Source organism: Myxine glutinosa, chromosome 1 (genome assembly GCF_964187855.1).
Source record: "Myxine glutinosa chromosome 1, kmMyxGlut1.1, whole genome shotgun sequence".
Lineage (NCBI taxonomy): Eukaryota > Metazoa > Chordata > Myxini > Myxiniformes > Myxinidae > Myxine > Myxine glutinosa.
The window spans coordinates 67,302,727-67,327,830 of record NC_136261.1 but is presented as its reverse complement, the minus strand read 5'-3'; the positions used below and the strand labels follow the sequence as shown (position 1 = coordinate 67,327,830).

The following is a 25,104-nucleotide window of genomic DNA, read 5'->3' as shown; positions in this document are numbered from 1 at the left end:
AGCAGCAATTTTGAGGGATGGTGGGACGATGCCTGTAGACAGGGAGGAGTTTATTGTTGCAATGATAAGTGGAGAGAGAGCAGGAAGGGAGGCCTTGACAAAGCTGGAGGGGATGGGGTCAAGAGTGCAGGTGGCAGTTTTCATTCCGATGAGTTCAGAGAGATCAGTAGGGGAGACTGGGGAGAATTGAGAGAGGGGATGGCAGGATAAGGGGGGGGCAGGTGGTTTGAGGGGGAGCGGGTGCGGCGGTGGTCAAGCTGTTGTAGATGTTTTCAATTTTGCGTTGGAAGAATGAAAGGAAGGAGATGCAGTTGTCTATTGTGAATGACTGGGTGGTGGTGTTCAGGGGGCTGAGGAGTTTGTTTATTGTAGAGAAGAGTGCTTTTGGGTTTCCGGAGCCAGAGTGGATAATTTGAGAGTAGTAGGCGGAGCGGGCGCGGGAGAGGGCATCTTTATAGTGTTGTATGTGGTCCTTGTAGGCCTGGGAGTGAACTGTGAGACCTGTTTTATTGCGGAGTCTTTCAAGTTGGCGAGCACGAGTTTTCATCAGGCGGAGTTCAGGGGTAAACCAGGGAGCAGAATGGGTGAAAGAAACTGTTTTGGTTTTTATAGGCGCAAGTTGGTCAAGGCAGGAGGAGAGAGTGTGGTTGTAGTAGTCAGTGAGGTCAGAAGGGGTGTGGAGGTCAACGAAGGGAGAAGTGGACATTTTTTCAGAGAGGGTCGATGAGAATGAGGTAGGTGAAAGAGCGTTTAGCTTACGGAAGTTGATAGTGCGATAATGCCTTGGTGCTGGGGTGGGGATGTTGATGGTCAGAGTGATGGCTAGGTGGTCAGAGAGAGTGAGGTCGGAGCCAGAGAGATGGTGCAAAATTAGTCCAGTAGAGCAGACAAGGTCCAAAATGTGACCACGGTTATGGGTAGGAAAGTTGACATGTTGAGTGAGGTTAAAGCAGGTGAGTAAATCAGTGAAGTCAGTGGTTAGCGTGGAGTCAGTGGAGTCCATGTGGATATTGAAATCACCAAGGAGGAGGATTGAGGGGGAGAGGGAACATAGCTGGGTCAGAAAGTAGGAGAAGTCAGACAGGAATGATGGGTGTGGTTTGGGAGGGCGGTAGACAACAGCCATGACTGACTGTGTGTGACCAGAGAGTTTAAAAGCCAGGTATTCAAATGATGGAGCAGATGAGATGGAGATGAGGTTGGTCTTGATGTCTTGTCGGTGAATAACGGCAATTCCACCACCTCGGCCCTCCGAGCGTGGTTTATTGATGTAAGAATATCCATTGGGTGTGGTGAGGTTGAGCGTGTAGTAGTCCAGTGGTTGTTGCCAGGTCTCAATGAGACAGAGAAAGTCCAGTTTATTTTCCAGGATGTAGTCGTTCAGGATGAGGCATTTGTTGTTGAGGGACCGGGTATTGAACAGGGTGAGCTTGATGTTGTTTTGTACGGTGGGTATGAATCCAGGTGATTTGGCCAGGGTTCGCAGACAGGAGGTGCGATTTTGTGCATTGTTGTGACCAGGTGTGTTGGGACGATGAGTGGGAGTGCGCTGAGCCGACCAGAGGATGGGGATGGAGTGACCTGATTGTAAATAAACAAACTTACGACCGGAGCCACGGTGAATGTACCTGGGTCGACGCAGGAGTCCATTCGATTTGATTGCAGAGATGCATGATGGGGTGGAGCGGGTTTTAAGCAGGAGAAGCCTTGCGGCGGAGTACCGCAGAGCCATGCCAGCAGGAGCGAAGGGACGAGCACGAGGCCAAGGGTGAGGAGGCGAAACAATCGTCACAACCCACGGGAGTGGGCCCGAGGAAACAGCGAAGGAGCCGAGCAGGTGAAGCCAGGAGCAGAGCCGGGACCATGCAGAGGGCAGACAGGAGCGAAGAGACGAGCACGAGGCCAAGGTTGAGGAGGCAAAGCGGCAAATGCAGCGGCAAACGACCGCCGCCGCTAATCAAGATCACGGTGGCAAACCGCCACCACCGCCGCTGCAAACAATGGGCACAACCCACGAGAGTGAGCCCGAGGAAACAGCGAAGGAGCCGAGCAGGTGAAGCCAGGAGCAGCAGAGCAGAGCCGGGACCGTGCAGAGGGCAGACTCAATGGCCAAAAATCCACCACGACCACCAGGAAAGCAAGATACGGACAATGGTCCAGTCAGAGAAGCGGCGAGCAAGTGACGTCAGCGTCCTCTCACGACCGGACCGGAAACGGAAACCGTTTTGGTCAAGGAGTCCAGAAATGGTGCGTTCAAGTCAATTGCAGCTGCCTCCAACACCCCCCCCCCCTCCCCCCACCCTCCTGGGCGGTTTATTTTGCCATTAGGGTGACACAGAAACATGGGGAGATAATAGAATGAAAGTAAAATTATGAACGGCAGGTAGACAAAATATGGAAACCGTTTCAATGGGATGTGGCAATTTGGCATCAGACTTCATTGCATTTCTGTTTTGCCCTGAAGGCGACATCTAAACTTTTTAGCCAATGCTAAACATGCCGTCATTGTCATGGTAGCCACAATATTGAAGGTACCGCAGGGAAGTAACAAATCAATTTTTTTTTGTCAGCATCGACCCTACGATCAATTCCAAAATTAGGGTCAGTCAGGCAACTGTAAAACAAACACTTTTTTCCCGAATGAATACAACCTGATTAACAAATTTCATTCACTCACGGTCACCAAGTGGCTTCTTGGTTTCTGCTGCAAATAGCAAGGCGATACCAGGCCGATCAGGATGTGGTCGGGGATAGCCATTGGCTCGTAAATCTTCCTCTGTCAGGATATATTCCTTCAGCCTGTTGATGAGGCTAGTTTCTGCAAGAAGTTGAGAAATGAGGAAAAAGTTTAAACCCAACTAATTTCCATGAATGGATCAAGCTCTGTGAGAATTTATATCTAATTTCCATGGCAACCTTCATATCTTGTCCTCTTAAAAAGTGTTTCTGGCAGTCTGTAAAGATCCACCAAAATGCCAATGCAACTGGCAGTTCATGTTGCAGATAATACATAGCAGGCTTAACCATCTTCTTCCATAAAATGGTCCACTATCTCTACACCTCTGGGCAGTGCCGTATACAAAGAGAGTCTGACTAACTGAATTCATTGTCATAGGCGCCATGTTCCCCCACGCCCCCCCCCCCCCACGCCCCCCAACGAGCCGTGACCGACTGAGCTTGCAGTACAAAAGAGAGTGGAGCCGATGCACATGCTCGTACCAACATGTTTATCGCCGCAAATCTATGCAATTTATGAGTATGCAACTTGGTGACATAATGAATAGAGACATTTGCTACCCATTTGTCATCCAAAGATATTTTCGGTACTTTTCATGTATTCGCTGACTGAATTCAGTACACACCGGTTGGCTTTCGGCTCCGGCTAAATTCAGAATACCACGGCCATAATTCAGTTTTTATTTGTCTTATGGCCCAAAGACAGCCCTTATATATATATACTAGCAGAAGTACCCGGCATTGCCGGGCGGGGGAGAGGAGGGGAATGGGGGGGGGGGGGGGGGGAGCGAGCCCCTTGGCAAAGCGAGCGATTTTTTTTGTCATAGCGTCATAGCGTTCATAGCGTCATAGCGTCATAGCGTCATAGCGTTTCATAGCGTCATAGCGATTTTTTTTTTCATAGCGTCATAGCGTTCATAGCGTCATAGCGATTTTTTTTTTCATAGCGTCATCGCGTTTCATAGCGATTTTTTTTTTTTTATCGCGTCATAGCGTTCATAGTGTCATAGCGTCATCACGTGATCGCTCTGAGCGAATCAGCACCCACTGCTCTGATTCCGTGCGCTGAAATGCGCTGAGGTAAATATGAAAAAAAATATGGATCGTCAAATATTTTGAGTTCGGCCATGTTCGTCCCAGGCTCAATGGGCATGTCTATGCCAAATATCAAGCACGTAAGCCTCTCCGTTTAGGAGTCTATCGGTAACATTACACACACACACACACACACACACAAACTGTGTTTTATATATATATATACATATACATATACATATACATATATATACATATATATATATATATATATATATATATATATATATATATATATATATATATATATATATATATATATTGTAACGGATTTGAGAATCCTGTAATTTTTGTAAATGTCAACAACAACACAACAACATGCATTTTAAGGCCATTTTCCCTGCTAGAGCGAGAGCGGGGGTTAGCCTTGCGGTCCCCATGACAATCTTCTCCACTTTGCCCTATTTTCTGCATCTCTCCTTGTTAACCCCCTTGCCCGCATTTCTTCTTCCACCATCTTTAGCCAAGTCTTTCTCGGTCTTCCCCGTCCTCTACTTCCTTCTACATCAATTTCCATCACTCTTCTCAACCAGTCACTTTCACCCATCCTCAACACATGACCAAACCATCTCAGCCTGTTCCTCTTCACAGCATCAATCACAGGCAATATTCCCATCATCTTTCGCAATTCATCATTTGTCTTCCTCTCTCTCAACGATACTCCGCACATCAACGAACCATTCGCATTTCCACCCTTTCCAGCCTTCGTTGCTGCTCTACGTTCATTACCCATGTCTCGGTCCCATAAATCATAACACTTCTCACACATGCAGCATACACCTTTCCCTTCAGCTTCAGCGACACTCTCCTCCTCATCAGCACGCCACTCAGTTCCCAAAACTTCTTCCATGCACATCTCACTCGAGCAACCGTTGCCGAGTCTGATCCACCTTCTCCATTCAGCACGACTCCGAGGTAGCAAAATATTTTCACACCTTCCAGCTTCACGCCGTCTCCAAGATCCAACTCAACATTTCCTACATCTGCAGCTCCCTCTGTGCACACCTAACATTTGAATGTAGCTGCCACACTGGTAAATGACCCTCTCAGACCACGACATTTTTGATGAACCCACTCAGCGCACATTGTACATTGAATGGAGTTCACTCCGACACCCTTCCTGCACACAGCACACGGCCACTTCCCAGTTCTTTCCACCTCACCACATGCTTTACCACTTGCCATCACCTTCGTCTTTCCGATATTCACCTTCAGACCTTTTGTCTCCATACATTCCTTCCACTTGTTCATCTTTTCCTTCAGTCCATCCATACTTTCCGCAATCAACACCAGATCATCTGCATACAACAACTCCCACGGTAAACCCTCCTTTACGTTCTGAGCCAGCACCTCCATCAGAGCTACAAATAGTAGTGGACTTAGTACCGACCCCTGATGCACTCCCACCTTCACCTCAAACTCACCACTGTTCCCGTCCTTCGTCCTTACAGCTGTGCGCGCTCTTTTGTACATTGCCATCACTACTCTGATCAACCATTCCTCCACTCCTAACTTCCTCAATGCCCATGTCAATACTTTGCGTGGAACCCTATCGAATGCTTTCTCCAGATCAACAAACCCAAAAAACAACTTCTTCCTCTTCTCCATGTACTTCTCCTGCAACTGCCTCACAATGAAAAGCGCATCTGTCGTTGCTCTTCCTGGCATAAATCCAAACTGCATTTCGTCGATCTTCACTTTCTTCCTTATCCTTCTCTCCAACACCCTTTCCAATACCTTCATTCCATGCTCCAATAACTTTATCGCTCGTTACGAGCCACACTCCAGAGGGTCACCTTTCCCCTTGTATAGAGGGTCGAGGGTACTCAGTTCCCAATCCACTGGAATGCGGCCTTCTGTCACCACCAGATTACAGATCTCTGTCATTCTCTTCACACCCCAACTTCCTGCTGCCTTCAACATATCTCCCACAACTCCCGTCGGCCCTCCCGCTTTTCCACTCTTCATTGCTTTTATCGCTTCCTCAACTTCCTTCTCAGTTATCTTCTCTGCCGGTCCTAAAACTGGGTTACTCTCTATGTTGCCATCCCATTCATTCTCTGTATTCAACAGCATTTCCATATATCTTTTCCATCTTCCTTTAATTCCATCTGGGTCGACAACGATTTGTCCCACTTCATCCTTCAAGCAACTCACCCCCATCACGTCACACCTCTCTTTCGCTATGCGCTTTGCAATCCTGAATACTGCTTTCTGACCCTCTTCCGAATCCAAGCGTTCTCCGAACATTTTCCTACATGCCTCCTGCGCCTTTGCTACCTCTTTCTTTGCAGCCTTCCTGGCTGCCTTATAACTTTCATGCTCTGCTGTTTCTGCTCCCGTACCCTTCGCCTTCTGCCACTCCTTGAACTTCTTCCTCTTCTCGTCAATCCTCTTTCCAACTTCATCACCCCACCACCATGTTTCCGAGTGCCTCGGTGGTCCTTTTGTCCATCCACATACCTCACCAACGGCTCCCAACAGACTAGCTTTCATTGACATCCAACCACTTTCAAGCTCAACCACATCATCCTCTACCCTACTCAGCCTCTCTTTTAATGCCTCCCTTACTGTCACCTCTTTCAACCTCCACACCTTCATTCTTGGTTGGTACTTCACCCGCCGAGCTCTCCTCGCACCTTTCACCCTTATGTCGCAGACAAACAAGTGGTGCTGTGAAACAGCCTCCTCCCCCGGGATCACCTTTATGTCCCGGAGGTGCCCCCTATCTCGCCTACGCACCATCAGGTAGTCAACGGTTGTCGTCGACCCACCTGACGTGTATGTAACAAGCTTATTATCCTCTTTCTGGAACTGAGTATTACAAATCAACAAATCAGCTCCATCAACAAACTCCAAAATCCTTTCACCTTCTCCATTTCTCACACTATATCCATAACCCCCATGAACTCCCTCAAAACCACCCATACTCCTTCCCACATGTCCATTCAGGTAACCCCCATGAACTCCCTCAAAACCATCCATACTCCTTCCCACATGTCCATTCAGGTCTCCTCCCACCACAACAACTTCTTCATCTTTCACGTTTTCCATCAGCTTCTCTATCGCACACCAGAACTTGTCCTTCTCTTCATTGGTTCGACCAACCTGCGGAGCATATCCCGAGATGACGTTCACCAAGAGCTTTCCAATCATCATTTTCACCATCATCAACCTATCACTCACTCTAGTCACACTCACCACACTGTCTACAAACTCCTCAGAAAACAGGACACCAACACCATTCACGCCCTCCGGGCACCCTTGCCACACAAACTTGTATTTCTGTCCCTGCCGACCCTTCACCATTCTCACACCACTTCCCTTCCATCTCGTCTCTTGCACACAACATATGTCCACTCTTCTTCTGACCAATACTTCCACCACTTCTCCTGATCTTCCTGTCATTGTCCCTACATTCCATGTCCCAAACCTCAGAAACCGATCTCCACTTCGGGCTGCACGCTGCCAATATGTAGTTGTAATTGTCATGGTTCTCTTTTTGAGGCAATGTTTTTATGGCCGGATGCCCTCCCTGACGCCAACCCTCTTAGTCGTCTCTTACGACACGCAGGGATACGGTGTACCTATTCTGACCAGGGTACACACTGGGAAACGTTTAAAACATGGAAATTTTGGGGCGAGGGGGTGCCGGGGGAGGGGGGGGGCGGCGTCAGCATCACGGCTGCAGTTTAAACATATTCCAACAATATCCAAACAGAACCATGAAAACAATGAAAAACAATCTGGGAAAAGTCTCCAAGCGAGAACATGGATTTGAGAAGGAAGGAGCAGAGGCAGAAGAGAAACGAGATACAGGGGGCGGGGCACAAGTCGAGACGAGGAGGAGAGCGAACAAGCAACGTGTCCGGGAGGAGAGAAAGAATCAATATAGAATTCTTTGTCTCGGGAGGTGAGGTGAGGGGGAGAAAATAAAATAAAAGAAACAAGCAATACAGCGAAGGAAAGAACCCAAATCGACAAAACACCGAAGGGGGGAGGGAAGCCCCAAGTTACCAGGCCGCGCACGAGGTACGACCCAGAAAACGATTAACTACACACAAGTTTGTACGAATTACAAACCAATACCAACCAGAAACACACAATAACACGTACACAGCAAAATAACCAGTGGAAATTTGACAAAGACAAGAATGGGAAAACACTTAAACTTCGATGCCGTGGAGACCTCGAAGTACGCTTCACTAGCCCGAGGAACCGGAACCCCAAAACCCCAAATTTTTGTACATATCACCCTCTGTAAATAGTAATTCTTGTAAATACCTCCGTTTTGTGTGAAAGATCCAAGGTCGTCCTTTTAGTTAGTCCATCACATGCACGTAGAAAATCATAGACCTCTCTATAGTTATTTCTTATTCTATGTTAGTTTAAGGCTCTGTTTCCCATTAATTGACTGCATTGCACCAGATCAAATAAGATAGATCCCCTACAATATCGCCGTGGCCTCCCAAAGCGCCAGCACCGCGGCGTTCGCCACCATTGCATTGGGTGGGGTTATTGGCATCACCATCGCCCCTTTCAATTGCCAACTGCATTTGCCCTCCATTACGGCGTGCTCTAACTCGGGGAAGAAAGGCGTGTCTCCACCTCGTCATCGGAAGGAGGAGTGAGCCAGCCCCGATCAACCAACCAAGGATGAGGGGTTTGGCCTGAGAGGGCGGAGAGAGAGCGTTTGAGGAGGTTCGCGAAAGTTCCATGGGCGTGGTTATATAACCCGCCGCGCGGAGCCCCCCAGAGCAGTCGACCGGAGTTCAGTTCAGAGAGTTCATTTGAGGGACTGCTTCAAGAGAGGTGGGACGGACGAGAGATGCGTAAGAGGCCAGAGGGGAGAGTGAGTTCTGGAGAGGAATGCGCATAACCAAGGAGCACAAGGCGAATGAGAATCGGCACGCCCTGCTCGGGATACCAACCAGTACTCTGAAGAACAACAAGTGGGAGCACGCGAACCTCGACGTGCCGCGGTCCTCGGATCTCCCTGTCGCCCGTTCTGTGAACCAGAGTGAGAGGAGTCGGAGCTGTCACCTCCAGCCCTGCCGTTTGCACGGACCTCAACCTTCTCATCCCTCCACCCATTCCTGCCATTCCATCCTTTTGTGTACGTGAGTTTGTTTTGTGTGTCTTGTCCCCGGGAATAGGTTAAGCATGTATAAGTAGAATTGCACTGTGTCTTCTTCTTCTTCTGTAAATTGCTTTCGTTTTCTTTCCTTCTCCTTGGTTTCTTTGACTTGTACATAATTGGTTAATAAATCCTGTTATTTCCTACTTTTGCCTTCTTCTTCTTCCTCGTCCGATCGTCCTTGTGATTTCCATCATTGAACACCTGTGGCACGATTTGGCCAACGCATAGGAATCAGGTTTAATAGTACTTGCTAATGGTTCGAACCGCGGGCTGCTCACCCGCTCGGCAAATAACATCTTGTCCGTGGTTTCGAACGGGGCTATCCACCGGCTTCGTGGAGAGGTTGGCGGAGGTGTACGGGACTCCCTTGACCAATCACCTCGGCCAATCTCACCCCACGAAGAAGCGGGATAGTTCCAGGACCGGGGAGACTGCCAGCTTAACAGGACAAGGGGCTCACCACCCCTTGCTAACGGGAGAGCCGTCCCCCGTCTCCGTAACAATTGGTGTCAGGAGTGGGATTCGGACCTGAAGTGCGCCTAAGCGCACTCGAAATTACGAGCGGTCGAAATTTTATTTAACATCCAAATTTTAAATCGTGCCATGGATAATCAAGGCGACCGGATGCCGGCAGGGGAGATAGAAGAAGGGGTAGAATCGACCGAGGACCCCGGGGAGAATTTGGGAGTAATGGAGGAGCGCAATACGCATTGGGTTGCGGAGGGTTCAGGCGCACAAGATGGCGCCCTCGCGCACGAGGTTGCAGCGGCACCAAATGTCGCCGCGCCCGTGACCGCAGCCGCGCCACCAATGGACTGGGGCCTATTTATGGAGCAAATAAGGGCCCTTATGGCCAAGTCGGGGGACAAATCAAGGGCAGAAATGGGAAGCCAAATGGAGGGAATGGAAAGCAGAATGAGGGACGAAGCGAGGGGTACCAGTGAACGGTTGGGCAATCAATTCGGGGGGCTAGAAGCCAAATTTGAGGGTTTAGATAACAAATGTGAGGGATTCAACGACAAATTGGGAGGAGTAGGAAACAAGTTGGGAAGCAAATTGGAGGGATTCGGAAGCAGATTAGGGGAAAAACTGGGGGGCATAATTGGCCAAGCCAAAGAAATTAATGAGGGGTTGGCAAAGGGGCAAGCCACATATGAGGTAAGGGAAGCGGAGAGGGACAGAGACCGCAGGTTGGGCGAGCAGGTCCCAGGGGTATGCGATGAGGTAAAGCGGGTCGAGAAGCGCTGGTTGAGCGAGGCGGAGCACAGCGCGGGTAAAATGACGGGTATAGAGATCGCGACCCGGGGTTTAGGGAAGCCGGCGACCACCGAGGTAGGAGAGGGAATTTTATTAAAGCCAACGGTCGTCGAGGCGAACAAAGAAATAATGGGTATAGTTGAAATTGAAAAGACGACGGAGGTAGCCCGGGAATTGGAGGAAGGAATGGATAATGTGCAAAGTCCGTGCTCACACCTTGATGCCGTGCTTAATCCTTATAAAGATTTGCAGATGCGCGTGGAGAAGAGGATCCCAAAGGTGAGTCGCGCTGTATATGGTGCTAAGAGGTTTTTCGGCAAAGTGTTTGGCGCAAAGAGAATTGTCGTGTGATTGGCGTCGATATGGCACCCCGGCGTTTGTGGGAGGTCCGTGGGGCATGGTGTACGAAAGAATGGCACTCGTGTGAGGAAAAAGTGTGCGTCGGCGAGTGAGTGTGTTATAAAGTGTGGGAGTAAAACCGAGTGCGAGCGGGAATGCACGTCGGAGTGTAGGGAGTGTGACACAGAGAGTGAGAGCGATACGGAGTGTACGTGCGAGGGTGAGATTGACCCGGAGAGTGAGTTGGTGGAGGAACGGGTGCGAGGATGCACGCTTGGGATGAGTGTGCGAGAAAGCACACCTGAGTTGGTTGTGGTGCGGGTGCAGGAGAACCCATTGAAGCGTGTGAGTGGGTGGATGCGAGAGTGCACGCCCATGGTGAGTGTTACTGAGGACGTAACGGAGGAGAGGTGTGGAACGAAGTGTGCGAACAACGAGTGTGCGCAAGAGGTGTGGTGTGTAACAGGGAGTGCGGTGGTGGAATGGACGGAGTGTGTGGAACGCCGGGCTTGGTGAGTGTAAAAAGGGTCGCATATGCGAGTAAGGCATCGACGTGGACCGGAGAAGAGTTTAGGGCGACGGATAGCCGACGCAAGCACTCGGGGCGCGGTGCACTTTGTTGGATGCGAGGCTCGGTGCGGATCGGTGCTGCATCGCTTCTCTTCGAAGCGTCGTGCACGATTCGGGCCTGGCCCCGCCTCACACGGTCGAGTCCGGGCTTTGCCGGGCAAGGCGACCGGTCCGGTTCAAGGGCAGGTAGGAGGGATCGGAACGGTGCCCCCTTGTGGTTGCGGGTGTTCCGGCCGGGCGGGATCGTGCCATCGGGCCGGAGACCGCAAGGATCCGCGCTGCGATGGGCTGTGGAACCTCGGCCCGAGCATGCCTCCTCCCCAGAATCGTGAATGCCGGACGGACCCAACCTGCAGGCGACCAAACCACGCGAATTCATTGCTCGGCTTTGCGAAGCCGAGTTTTAATGAGGTAATGACGTACAGAGAGGCTCAGATATAGTGGACTGTGATGGTAATAGTGTTTTGGATCCGAAATTGAAAATAGTGAATAGGATTGGCAGTAATGATTGGCAAATTGATTGGTAAAATGATTGGCAGTGATTGGCAAATTTTGATTTGCAGGAAATTGGATGGGCAAAATTTATAGTGGGACATGCCCGATGTGGTGGGATGGCAACTCTGCCATCCCTCACACACCCGGGGCACATGAGCACTAGTTATGGGGTTATGGCAGTGAAAACTAGCCCGGGAGGGTTAGGATAAAATGATAGGGATCTAGAGAAGATTGACCATAGGTAACTGTTGATTTAAGTAGCGACATTATACCTGTAGTGGGGACGTAGAGAGTAGGGTAGTTGGATTATAACGACGAGGGAGCGCAATAGTATAAGGGGCGACTGGGAAGCGCAAGTTTCAGAGGGGAGTAGTTAGATCAGATGATGCTGTGTGTGTGTGTAAAAGTGTATTCAGTAGCGTATTGTGAAAAGTGTGGGTGAGTGTATTGTATTGAATGAAGAAGCCTGGGAGGAAGGAGGGTGCAGGAGGCACCAGGTGTGATTGCACAGGTGTGCAAGTGAACAGGTGTATGGAGCAGTGTATGACTGAGTAATGGTGATTGTGTGTTGTGTTGAGCAAATGGTCCTGGAGGAAGGAGGGTGCAGGAAGCACCAGGTGTGATGGCACAGGTGTGCAAATACAGGTATGGAGCATGGTTGTATGGAATAAATGGTCTGGAATATATGGAGTATGGAATGGATGGTGTGGAGTGAGTATGGTGGAAAATGTGGAGTGTAGTGGTTGGTGCGAAGGGAGTGTATGGGGAGGATGGACCCCATCACGAATACCCGGGGAGGGTAGTTTAAAGTAGGTAGAGGGTATAGGTAAATTGTGGTTGGATATTGGCATCTGTGGTGCGTGTGGAAGAATGGTGTTCGGATGGGTGCATTAGTGACGTGGAAATGGCTGGGCGTGTGGCCTGTTAGTGTGTGTAGTTAAATGGGCACTCCGCCACTGTTAGGATGTCGGGCAGGTGAGGCCGCAGGTGGGCTCTGGGAGCCGGTAGAGTTGTGGATGGGGCCCGAGGATCCGGAGGACGGACCTGGGTAGCCCAGTGCCAGAGGGGGCACCGAGTGGGGAGAGCGCCAGAGGGCCTTCCCCAGTAGATAGGTTAGGGTAAGGAGCAGGTAAGCTCGGAGGCATCTGCAGTGGTGGAGGTGTGCAGGTGGGTAGACCTGCTGGGAGAGCCACACGACTAAGCCCGGAAATTGTGCGAAGGCACAGGGAGTTGAATCGGGGGAGTGAGACCCCAAATTGATTGAGCACCACAGTTTGGTCAATGGGAATTTGGTTCTTAAAACCGCATAGAGTAAGATGGCCAATGGATTTGCAGGGAAAGACCCCGAGTAGTGAAAAGTGTGTTAATGTCATTTAGAAGGTAGATAGGATTGAAATCTCCTCGCACCATCTGCATCCACTCACCTGAGGCGACGTAACTCCACACCATGCCATGATTTGTTTTTATTATTTTTGTGCAAATGTTTTGAGGATGTAAGACGCATCATGACGTGGATGTGACATTGTGTTGTTGTTCCATCTCTTCCTCCTTAAGAGGGATCGATGATGAATTGGTGATGGCAAATTTTGGATTAGTGGGATTGCGACGAATTTGGTATAGGGGAAATATGGGGAAGACGTGACATTAGTGACGAATTGGTAAGGGTGTAGATTTTGTAAATACGGGGGTAAGGGGCAAGGGTAAAACAGGTGACGGGTGGGGTGACGTACGATAGGGACGAGCTTTTCTCCGCTCAGTCTCCAGGCGCACCTCACCTTGCATTACCTTCGTTGATGTGTACCCTTGTGACCTTAGCCCTCGCTAACCTGCCCTCTCTGTCTTCCTTCCCCGACCCATGGATCGTGCTCTCTGGGCACTGAGGGGAGCGTGCGGGAGTCCGCCATTGTGTGCCCAAATCCCCGCAACAAGCTGCCGGCATCCACGCACCACTTATGGACCACAGTCTGTGGCCAAGCACCACTTATGGACCACAAGCTTTGTGGCACAGCCCCTCTGCTGGGACCGGCCAGGTTGGCCAGAGGAAGATCTTGCTTGCGGACCTCGGTGAGGTGGCACCAAGCCCACAGGTGAACCACCCATAGTCGGCCCCTGTGGGCAATAAATAGAAATGGACACGTTTTGTGCATTTTTCATTTTTATTATTGCAAATAGGCCGCAAGCAAGAAGAACACGAAGAAAGATAACATCAAGAACGACAACGGCCAGCAGAGGGAGCCAAAGAGCAAGAACCCAGTCAACAGGTTGTTCTTTTTTTGGTATGGACATGTGTGAAATGAGCACTGGATGGTGCTTTATGGTGCTTTGGTGTTTTGGTGCTCTTTATTGGTGCTGGTGCGTCGATGCAGTGCATGCTGTCTCCTCCCCTCCCCCAGGATTTATTCTTTTTGTTCCCGAGAAGAAAAATCACAGGTCCTGGGTTGCAGTGTAAATACAATTAGCGTCACTTGTAAATAATGCTCCCCACCGTACATGTTTAGTTTGTGAATCAGTTCCGCAATTCGGTTATCCTGTGGGTGTGAATCTGTTAGGTAGGGTGCAATGCAGCAGCGGGACATACTTATTTGTGTTTTAAAACTGTCACACTCAGGGTCAGGTTAATTGTAGAGGGAATTACACCTACGTGCCACACTAAGTTAAAGTTTTATAGGCCCGGGACGTGCCTGGAGGATGAGGGTGCAGTGTAACGGATTTGAGAATCCTGTAATTTTTGTAAATATCACCCTCTGTAAATAGTAATTCTTGTAAATACCTCCATTTTGTGTGAAAGATCAAAGGTCGTCCTTTTAGTTAGTCCATCGCATGCACGTAGAAAATCATAGACCTCTCTATAGTTATTTCTTATTCTATGTTAGTTTAAGGCTCTGTTTCCCATTAATTGACACTGCATTGCACCAGATCAAATAAGATAGATCCCCTACAATATCGCCGTGGCCTCCCAAAGTGCCAGCACCGCGGCGTTCGCCACTGTTGCATTGGGTGGGGTTATTGGCATCACCATCACCCCTTTCAATTGCCAACTGCATTTGCCCTCCATTACGGCGTGCTCTAACTCGGGGAAGAAAGGCGTGTCTGCACCTCGTCATCGGAAGGAGGAGTGAGCCAGCCCCGATCAACCAACCAAGGATGAGGGGTTTGGCCTGAGAGGGCGGAGAGAGAGCGTTCGAGGAGGTTCGCGAAAGTTCCATGGGCGTGGTTATATAACCCGTCGCGCGGAGCCCCCCAGAGCAGTCGACCGGAGTTCAGTTCAGAGAGTTCATTTGAGGGACTGCTTCAAGAGAGGTGGGAAGGACGAGAGATGCGTAAGGGGCCAGAGGGGAGAGTGAGTTCTGGAGAGGAAAGGGCATAACCAAGGAGCACAAGGCGAATGAGAATCGGCACGCCCTGCTCGCGATACCAACCAGCACTCTGAAGAACAACAAGTGCGGGCACGCGAACCTCGACGTGCCGCGGTCCTCGGATCTCCCTGTCGCCCGTTCTGTGAACCAGAGTGAGAGGAGTCGGAGCTGTCACCTCCAGCCCTGCCGTTTGCACGGACCTGAACCTTCTCATCCCTCCACCCATTCCTGCCATTCCATCCTTTTGTGTACGTGAGTTTGTTTTGTGTGTCTTGTCCCTGGGAATAAGTTAAGCTTGTATTAGTAGAATTGCACTGTGTCTTCTTCTTCTTCTGTAAATTGCTTTCGTTTTCTTTCCTTCTCCTTGGTTTCTTTGACTTGTACATAATTGGTTAATAAATCCTGTTATTTCCTACTTTTGCCTTCTTATTCTTCTTCCTCGTCTGATCGTCCTTGTGATTTCCATCATTGAACACCTGTGGCACGATTTGGCCAACGCATAGGAATCGGGTTTAATCGTACTTGCTAATGGTTCGAACCGCGGGCTGCTAACCCGCTCGGCAAATAACATCTTGTCCGTGGTTTCGAACGGGGCTATCCACCGGCTTCGTGGAGAGGTTGGCGGAACTCCCTTGACCAATCACCTCGGCCAATCTCACCCCACGGAGAAGCGGGATAGTTCCAGGACCGGGGAGACGGCCAGCTTAACAGGACAAAGGTCTAAACACCCCTTGCTAACAGGAGAGCCGTCTCCCGTGTCCGTAACAATATATATATATACATATACAGTGAAACCTTGACTTACGAGTGCACCAACTTACGAGTTTTCCGAGATACGAGCCGTCGCTCGGTCGATTTTTTGCTTTGTGATGCGAGCCGAGATCTGAGTTACGAGCGAGCGAGCTTACGCCACCCGCCACTAGGTGGCCAAGCGAGCGTTCAGTTCACGTGGTTATCTTGCCGTGCAAGCATCTCTGCCGTATCGCTGTTGCTTTGTTTTCGCTTGGATATAAAACAAGGATGATATAAAACAAGGACAAAAGGATGATGTGCTTGGATAGAAAACACGTAATCGTCGAAAAACATGAGCGAGGTGTGCGTGTTGTCGACTTGGCGAGGCAGTACGATCGTAGTACTTCTACGATATGTACGATTTTGAAGCAGGAGGAGTCGATAAAGGCTATAACGCCAGCCAAGGGCGTTAAGATTATTTCAAAGCTCCGGACCTCCGTCCATAAAGAGATGGAGAAGTTGTTGTTTGTGTGGTTGACGGAGAAGCAGCTCGCAGGAGATACCGTGACCGAGAGCATCATCTGTGAGAAGGCACGAGACATTTACGGGGATTTGGTGCAGCAGACGGCGGGAACATCAACGGACGAGGCATCGGAAGAGTCATTCAAAGGCAGTCGGGGATGGTTTGATAATTTTAAGAAGAGGACCGGCATTCACTCCGTCGTCAGGCATGGTGAGGCAGCAAGCTCGGATGTGAAGGCAGCTGAAGATTTTATTATAACTTTTGCCGAACTGATAGAAGCCGAAGGATACATCCCCCAGCAAATCTTCAACTGTGACGAGACAGGGCTCTTCTGGAAAAAGATGCCGAGGAGGACGTATATAACGGCAGAGGAGAAGAGCATGCCAGGCCACAAACCCATGAAGGATAGGTTAACCCTTGCACTGTGCGCGAATGCGAGTGGTGACTGCAAGATTAAGCCGCTTTGCAAGATTAAACTTGCAAAGATTAAACAAGCAATTAAACTTGCAAAGACTGCAAGATTAAACAAGATTAAACTTGCAAAGATTAAACAAGCAATTAAACTTGCAAAGACTGCAAGATTAAACAAGATTAAACTTTTAAAGATTAAACTTTGCAAGATTGACTGCAAGATTAAAACAAGCACGACGAGGTCGTGCTTGTTTATACATTATTTGTTATTTATAAAGTACATTTTTCTTATTTAAAAACACGTAACAAAAAAAATTGGTGTGGTTTTTGGGGGGCTGGAATGGATTAATAGCATTTCAATTCATTTTAATGGGGAAATTTAATTTGAGAAACGAGCAAATTGAGTTACGAGCTCGGTCACAGAACGAATTAAACTCGTCAGTCAAGGTTTCACTGTATATACATTTATATATATATTTTTTTTTTTTTTTTTTTTTTTTTAACCAAAATGCACATCGACCCTATGATATGACACCAACAAGGAGGCATCAGTATGGTACTCAAGTCTGCAGACTGAGATTAAAGCTCTAAAGTCACAAGAAATTCAAGAAGTTGGAATTTCAAAAAAAGTGGATCTGGGGCGAATTAGCAGGAGTAGAAAAGATCAAGGTTTTGGATGGGGGAAGATAAGAGATGGTGGTGAACAGCTGTTTTAAAGACCTGGAGGGAGGAGTGGGATTGAAGAGAGTGGGGGAGTTTGTTCCAGAGGCGGGAGAAAAGAGGAATGAAAGAGTGTAGGTGAGCAGAGAGCCTAGATTTTGGCAGTTTAACCATAAGGGGGTTGCTGGCAGATCTTGTGCGACCTGTAGGAATATTTGGGGGACAGAGCACAGAGAGAGCTGGGGGAGCAAGGCCGGAGAGGAGTCGGTAGAAGACAGAAAAGAGTGGCCTCCATAATTCTTACGAGGACTCTTCTTCGAAGGACTCTTCCTCGAGCTGCCCGCCCGGCCAAATTGAGCAATCGGGGGAGAAGGGCCTTGGTAAGAGAGGTGACCAAGAACCCGATGGTCACTCTGGCTGAGCTCGAGAGATCCTGTGTGGAGATGGGAGAAACTTCCAGAAGGACAACCATCACTGCAACACTCCACCGATCTGGGATTTATGGCAGAGTGGCCAGACGGAAGCCTCTCCTTCCAAGGCCCTTCTCCCCCGATTGCTCAGTTTGGCCGGGCGGCCAGCTCAAGGAAGAGTCCTGGTTGTTCCAAACTTCTTCCATTTAAGAATTATGGAGGCCACTGTGCTCTTGGGAACCTTGCATGCAGCAGAACATTTTTTTGTAGGCTTCCCCAGATCTGTGCCTCGACACAATCCTGTCTCTGAGCTCTGCAGGCAGTTCCTTCAACCTCATGGCTTGGTTTTTGCTCTGATATGCATTGTCAGCTGTGAGACCTTATATAGACAGGTGACAGGTGTGTGCCTTTCCAAATCATGTCCAATCAATTGAATTTACCACAGGTGGACTCCAATCAAGGGGTAGAAACATCTCAAAGATGATCAATAGAAATGGGAGGCAACTGAGCTAAATTTCAAGTGTCATAGCAAAGGGTCTGAATACTGATGTCAATGTGATATTTCTGTTTTTTCTTTTTAATAAATTTGCAAAACTTTCTAAAATCCTGTTTTCTTTTTGTCATTATGGGGTATTGAGTGTAGATTGATGAGGGAAAAAATGAATTTAAACGATTTCAGCATAAGGCTGCAACATAACAAAATGTGAAAAAAGTGAAGAGGTCTGTATACTTTCTGAATGCACTGCAGATGAAGTCAGAGATGTCAATCTAGATTTCGCCCTTGTGAGCTGATCAGGACAACATACTGCTGATAGTTTATATGTTTCCAAACTAAACACCGAATAAATACAGATCGAACCCCCTAACTCGACGAGGCAGCAAGGCACAGATTACATTTCACTACAGCAGTAGCTGCACGACCTGTTAGCAACAAGTGTCCTCTGCCACGCGACAATATATACATACAATATATACTACATACATGACAATATATCGCCAACAAAATATACCCTGCAGGTTAAAAAAAAAATTCCCCAAAACCCTCAGTGGTTGTGTGCTTCCCCTTCTCTCCCCATCTTGTCTTCCGCTCCCTCTTTTTGTATATTTTGTTTGTCTGGTTGATTTGTTTGTGAAATAAATGTTAGCTCTTTCACGAGCCTCGATTCAGTATACAAAAAAAAAAAAAAAAAAAAAATGACGCCAATCCGATCTACACACTTCTTTATCCATCCTACTCTGCATACAATATTGAAGTAAAGCCAAATACAAACTCAAGTCTTCAGTTAAAATTTCTTATTTGAAGGAAAAAAACAAGACCAAAACGTTTTTTTTTATTAATAGACAAAAGGTGGAGATTTAGTATCGGACAATGTCATGGAAGAACGATGGGATAAAAAAAAAAAAACTCACCACTGAGATCATCTTCCACTGGCTTGCCCCGACCCGAACGATTTATTGTGAAACTCGTTTGAGCTGCAGCCTTCCCTCCAAGTACAGCTTCATGGGATAGATAATGTCGTGGCATGCAAGCCCCTGCACCCAAAATGTGTTGGGAAAAAACAAGAACGATAAAAGGGAGTGAGAAGGCAGTGTGATAAACAAAAATAAATTGATATAAATAAAATAAGAACAACATAACCAGCTGATGCTCTTGCCTTTAATTTACAGTTGAAAATTTGATCAAAGGACTACAAAGGAAAGTGACCACACTGCCAAGTGCATTGAGATTGGTGGTAATTGACATAAAACAAGTGTCAACACCAACCATGGAATCATTTGTGTAGGAACAACCATGAGCATCCCAACATACCCTAGCCCCCACCCAAAATAAATAAATTAACATGAATGCTTTTGCCCCCACACAAGAACAGGCACATTCTTTTTTCATCTGGTGTGAATGGTGATGTCGGGACAAAAAGGGACCCGTTGATAGACTGTCGATGCCAAAGTATTTAATAAAGCTCATCCCTGAGAAATATGAAGGTCAAGGTGTGTATGCAGGTACAGCATAGTGTTTCACACAGGGAATACAAAGGTGGAGGAATGGTCCCGTCTATAACTGCACCACAGCTTTCATCATTGCAGCTCACATCACAGGATAATTAAGGTACAGCTAAATGGCCATTTGGCCCACATGTTCACACCCCATCACTCCATACCAACTGCAGGTGGTGATATTTATACAGCTAACCCCCCACGCAAACTGCTTGACTATGGTCCCAGAACAATATGGCCTACCCTTTCGAAAGATACAATGGGATATGTTAACAACTCCAACCACAAATCAGTTGAGAGAGAGAGAGAGCCAGCTTTATGTCCTATTGGAAGGACAATGAGCTCTGAAATGCAGCAACCCCCCCATAACTAGACTTGACATCAGAACGACAGCTTTTAGGAAAGTCAAACTCTCCCAGGAATCGAACCAGAGCAGACAGATAGATATTGAGCAACAACAACAACAACATGCATTTTAAGGCCATTTTCCCTGCAAGAGCGGCGGTTAGCTATTGAGCAGATAGATATTGAGATAACAGATAGATATTGAGCAAGCAAACAAATAAGCTATCCGCATCTTGTGTTCAATGATTCATTATCCATACCTAACTTACTGCCGGCAGGCATTGTACGAGTTGGGGCAGCCCGGGAGCGCAGCTTCTTCAGTGTGTTTACAGCCACGTTCAGATATATTGCCTTACTCGTGCTGCGCTCGTACACAGTTTTCTCCTCTGACAATCCCTGGGCACAAAAATTCGCTTCATTATAAAGCACTGCTTTTGTCTACTCTCGTAGTTTCGTCATCTATGCCAATACTTTTCCTGTTACAATTTCTCCATTTATTTTTTAAAACGTCAAAGGATAAACTTTCAGGAAATGGTTTCTGACAAATGCATCATCTTTATAAAACAGAGGTTCAGAAAAGAGTTTATTACCTATTATTATTTTCTCAATATTATCAAATTCTCCATAAGAGTGCAGAAAGGTTTACCTCACCTTGTCAAAAGCCTCATGTTCTGGAACTTTCTGCTTGAGGAACTCGTCAATAAAGGTGTTCAGGTATCGCTGACGAACCACGACGGGCACTCTGGCAGTGCTATCAGGCACAATGATTGGGTGCTTCAGGTTTTGTCTCTGGGCACCACCAGAGCAAGAAACAGAGGAATAAGGGATTGAAGCCTGGCCTGAAAATTATAGCCAAATCTGCACAATTATCAACAACAATCAAAACCAACTAATGTGAGGCAAGAGTGGAGTTTCAGAACTTGCGCTCTAAGTGGCTGAATTGGTAATCAGTTGAGTACCAAACAATTGAGGTTTCGATCAACTATGCCTTATAGCTCTGAATTTTGGCAGTACATCTGACGCAGCTAATAATACAAGTCAACAGCAACGAATACACAGCTACACCATGCTCACAATTATAATAGTGACAGTGAGCCAAACTGTCAGCTGTTAACCTCCTCCCAAAAGTGGCATTTGGAAGTCACATCAACAGACTCTCAGAATAACACAATGAAATCAATGGTGCGTGAGGGTGTGAGTCCTTATGCAACTTTGAACTTAATAAGTTTGGACGCACACCCGAGAAAAGAAAACTGTAATAGGCATATGAAAGCATAATTCATAAAGTCTTCGCAATAAATTTCAAATTTCTAGGTTTGGTTTGTTATTTTGATTTCCAAGTTTTGTAATAAATCGTTCAATCCGGTTTTCCAACTCGTTTTATATAAAATATATATATTGTTACGGGCGTCGAGGATGAGGACCTGAGTCCCAAACGTCACTCCCGACTAAGTGTGTTATCGGGTGACTAATGTCAGCGCCCCCAAGTCCTATCCCCAACCCGCCGGGCCGAGGCCGCAAGCTGGCTGAGCGGTTTTTGGAAGCTGGAACTTTTGGTTTAGTGCAAGGAGTTTAAACTGCCACACTGTCAGCTCAGGGGAGCTTGCAAACCGATCCGAAAAAAAGGTCAATCAAACAAAATGAAATACAATCAATTTACTTCAAATAATGCAAAACGATACAATAATCAAATCATACAAGTACAAGTATGACAGACTTAATTAATTAATAATGACAGACTGAAACAATTAACACAGGCCACATACAACTGATATAAAAAGCCGACACAACATCCACACACAACACTCCATCTAACCCAGGGAAGGGAAGGTAAGCAAAGTAATAAAATAATAATCGCAGGGAATTAAATTTAAAATGTGATTTGAGGATGGGGATGGAATGGGGTCCAGGCCTGTTTGAAGAGCAGCTTAATCAACGTTCGTCAGAGCGGGCTTGGCGTGAACCAAGGTTCACCAACGTTCTGCAATCCCCCTCTCCTTTCATTAACCTCCACGAGCAAGGATCACGTTTTCACCACCCTGCCAAGAGCCGCTCTTCTTCTTCCCTCTGTCCTTCTCCCCCACTTTCTTGCTTCTGGAACAGCTTTTGGTTTCCGAGGAACTTCGACTTCTTCAGGCACACTACTTTTGCTAGATCCTTGTAAATCTGCTTCACAAAGTCCAGGAAACGGTAAATCAGCAAGGCCTCCATGCCGGCTGTGTTTCTTCTTCCTTTCCCTTTTCCTGCCCTTTTATTTGCTTCTCAGAAAAAGGGTTGAATCCTTCACAAAGCTGTTTTTGTGCAACACCACCAACAGTCAAAATCACGTGGCGTAAAGGGAGTCGGTATGAGGTAAACTTTAAGAAAAAGGAAAAAATAAATGCGAAAAGGTCCTATTTGGGGAACCACAACCGAACTGACACCCCTATGCAACACACCTCCCAAATGACCGACATTCCCACAAACGTAACAATATAAATAAATAAATATATATATATATATATATATATATATATAAATATATATATATATATATATATATATATATATATATATATATATATACATATATATATATAATACACATGTGAAAAAGTAAGTACACCCCATGTAAAGTTTTGACTTTTTCAACATATTTCAACATACAGTTATTTGATCTTCATTTCAACAATATTGACAGATAAAGGTGATATAATATAACAAATATCATGAAACATTTACATTTTGTAGTCCATTGTATAATTTAAATAAACATAAATGCAAATTTTGCATGTGAAAAAATTAAGTACACCCCTACATTTATCACTACTTCAAATACCTCAAATTAGAATCAGGTGCATCAGCTCAGGTGCAAATGATGAGAACATCGTTAGGGAGGATCTTGGAGGAACCTGTCTTATTTAAAACTCAGACATTTGGTTTGGTTTGCTCTTTGTTGTTGAAGTGTGCGGCATCACCATGCAGAGATCAAAAGAGCTCTCTGAGGCCTTCAGAAAGAGGGTTATAGATGCCTACGAGTCTGGGAAGGGATTTAAAAAGATCTCCAAACAATTTGAAATCAATCAATCGACTGTCCGGAAGATCATCTACAAGTGGAGAAGATTCCAAACAACTGCCAACTTCTTCAGGCCAGGCCGCCCCAGCAAGTTCAGCCCGAGAGCAGACCGCAAGATGCTGAAAGAAGTCTCTAAGAACTCCAGAACATCATCACGGGACCTACAGGTAGCTCTTGCCACTGTTGATGTCAAAGTGCACGTGTCTCCCATTAGAAAGAGGCTGCACAAATTTGATCTACATGGGAGGTATGCCAGGAGGAAACCTTTGCTGTCCAGAAAGAACATCAGGGCAAGACTAAAGTTTGCCAATGAACACCTAGGCAAAGACCAGCACTTCTGGAACAATGTGCTCTGGACAGATGAGTCAAAGGTAGAGCTATTTGGTACATGTACCAGAAGACATGTTTGGCGAAAACCAAAGACAGCATTTGACCACAAGAACCTGATACCAACTGTAAAGCATGGTGGTGGAAATATTATGGTTTGGGGCAGGGCCTGGGCAGCTCACCATCATAGAATCCACAATGAATTATTCATTGTACCAGAGGGTGCTTGAGGATAATGTGAGGCCATCTGTCGGAGAAGTTGAAGCTCAACCGAAGGTGGACCTTGCAACCTGATAATGACCTTAAACATACCAGTAAATCCACCAAGGAATGGCTGAAAAGAGAGAAATGGAGGGTTCTGGAATGGCCAAGTCAAAGCCCGGATCTAAATCCCATCGAGATGTTGTGGGGGGATTTGAAACGAGCTGTGCATGCAAGAAACCCCTCAAACATCGCACAGCTGAAAGAATTCTGCATGGAGGAGTGGGCAAAAATTTCTCCCAGTCGATGTCAGAGACTGGTAGACAGTTATAAGAAACGCCTACTTGAGGTTGTTTCTGCCAAAGGGGGCAATACCACCTTTAGAGCCAAGGGTGTACTTACTTTTTCCACATGCGAAATTTGCATTTATGTTTATTTAAATTATACAATGGACTACAAAATGTAAATGTTTCATGATATTTGTTATATTATATCACCTTTATCTGTCAATATTGTTGAAATGAAGAACAAATAGCTGTATGTTGAAATATGTTGAAAAAGTCAAAACTTTGCATGGGGTGTGCTTACTTTTTCACGTGACTATATATATATACACAGACTTGGCATTTAATATGGAATATTTTTTTTGTGGGGGTGAACTTACTCTTCAAGATGTCTTAGAACCAAAAGTTCATTGGAATTATGTTGAAATTATTCTAGATTTTGTTAATGTAACCTTTAAAAGAAACAAAAACCACATTTGACATTTCGAAACAAATAAATTGATCCTTGAAAGTGATGTAAACTGATATCGAACTCAATTCATAGACAGTACTGTGTTAAACTTCTGTACGTTTTCCAGAAGTATCTCTTTATTTTGCACATTCGCCAAAAAAAATTTTAACAAGAAAAAAGTTAAATTACGACTGGGATTACGGACAGTAAAATTACAGTTCAGTACTTCGTGTAACCCCCACGAGCATTCAGGAGAGCACGTACACGTTGAGGCATGCTGTTCACTAGATTTGCCAAGGTTTGGACAGGAATCGCTTGCCATGCAGTGACAATAGCCTGCTGCAATTCACGCACAGAGGTCGGCTGCTGGTCCAAGTGGTCGATTTGACGTGTTAATTCTGCCCACAAGTTCTCTATCGGATTCATATCCGGGGACATGGCAGGCCACTTCATATGCTCTACAGCACGGTCAGCAAGAAAGTGTTGGATCATGCGAGCACGATGAGGCCGTGCATTGTCATCTTGGAAGACAAAGTTTCCTCGAAAGGCTGCACGAGCAAATGGAAGCAATGTTTCTTCCAGAATGGCCCTGTACTTGAACTGGTTCAGGTTTCCATTCAGAACAACCAGGTCAGTTTTGCCCCCTGCATGAAAAAGCAGCCCAAACGGTCACCCCACCACCTCCAGCTTGGACTCTTGGCACTATACAATCTTTGTTGTAG

General features: G+C 46.8%; 1 protein-coding gene across 2 annotated transcripts in view; it reads right to left on the bottom strand.

Moving 5' to 3' along the window:
- The window catches only part of REXO1 (RNA exonuclease 1 homolog), a 99,838-nt gene that overhangs the window by 26,937 nt on the left and 47,797 nt on the right, over positions 1 to 25,104 (bottom strand). For both annotated transcript variants that reach the window (XR_010983997.2, XM_068112672.2), the window contains exons 6-9: positions 20,716 to 20,853; positions 20,325 to 20,460; positions 19,135 to 19,257; positions 2,678 to 2,818 (exon numbers count right to left, since the gene is read on the bottom strand). Coding sequence is in view for 1 of the 2 variants with exons in the window: in XM_068112672.2 (XP_067968773.2) it covers positions 2,678 to 2,818; positions 19,135 to 19,257; positions 20,325 to 20,460; positions 20,716 to 20,853 (538 nt within the window). In the remaining variant the exon portion in view is untranslated. The remainder of the gene's footprint in view (positions 1 to 2,677; positions 2,819 to 19,134; positions 19,258 to 20,324; positions 20,461 to 20,715; positions 20,854 to 25,104) is intronic.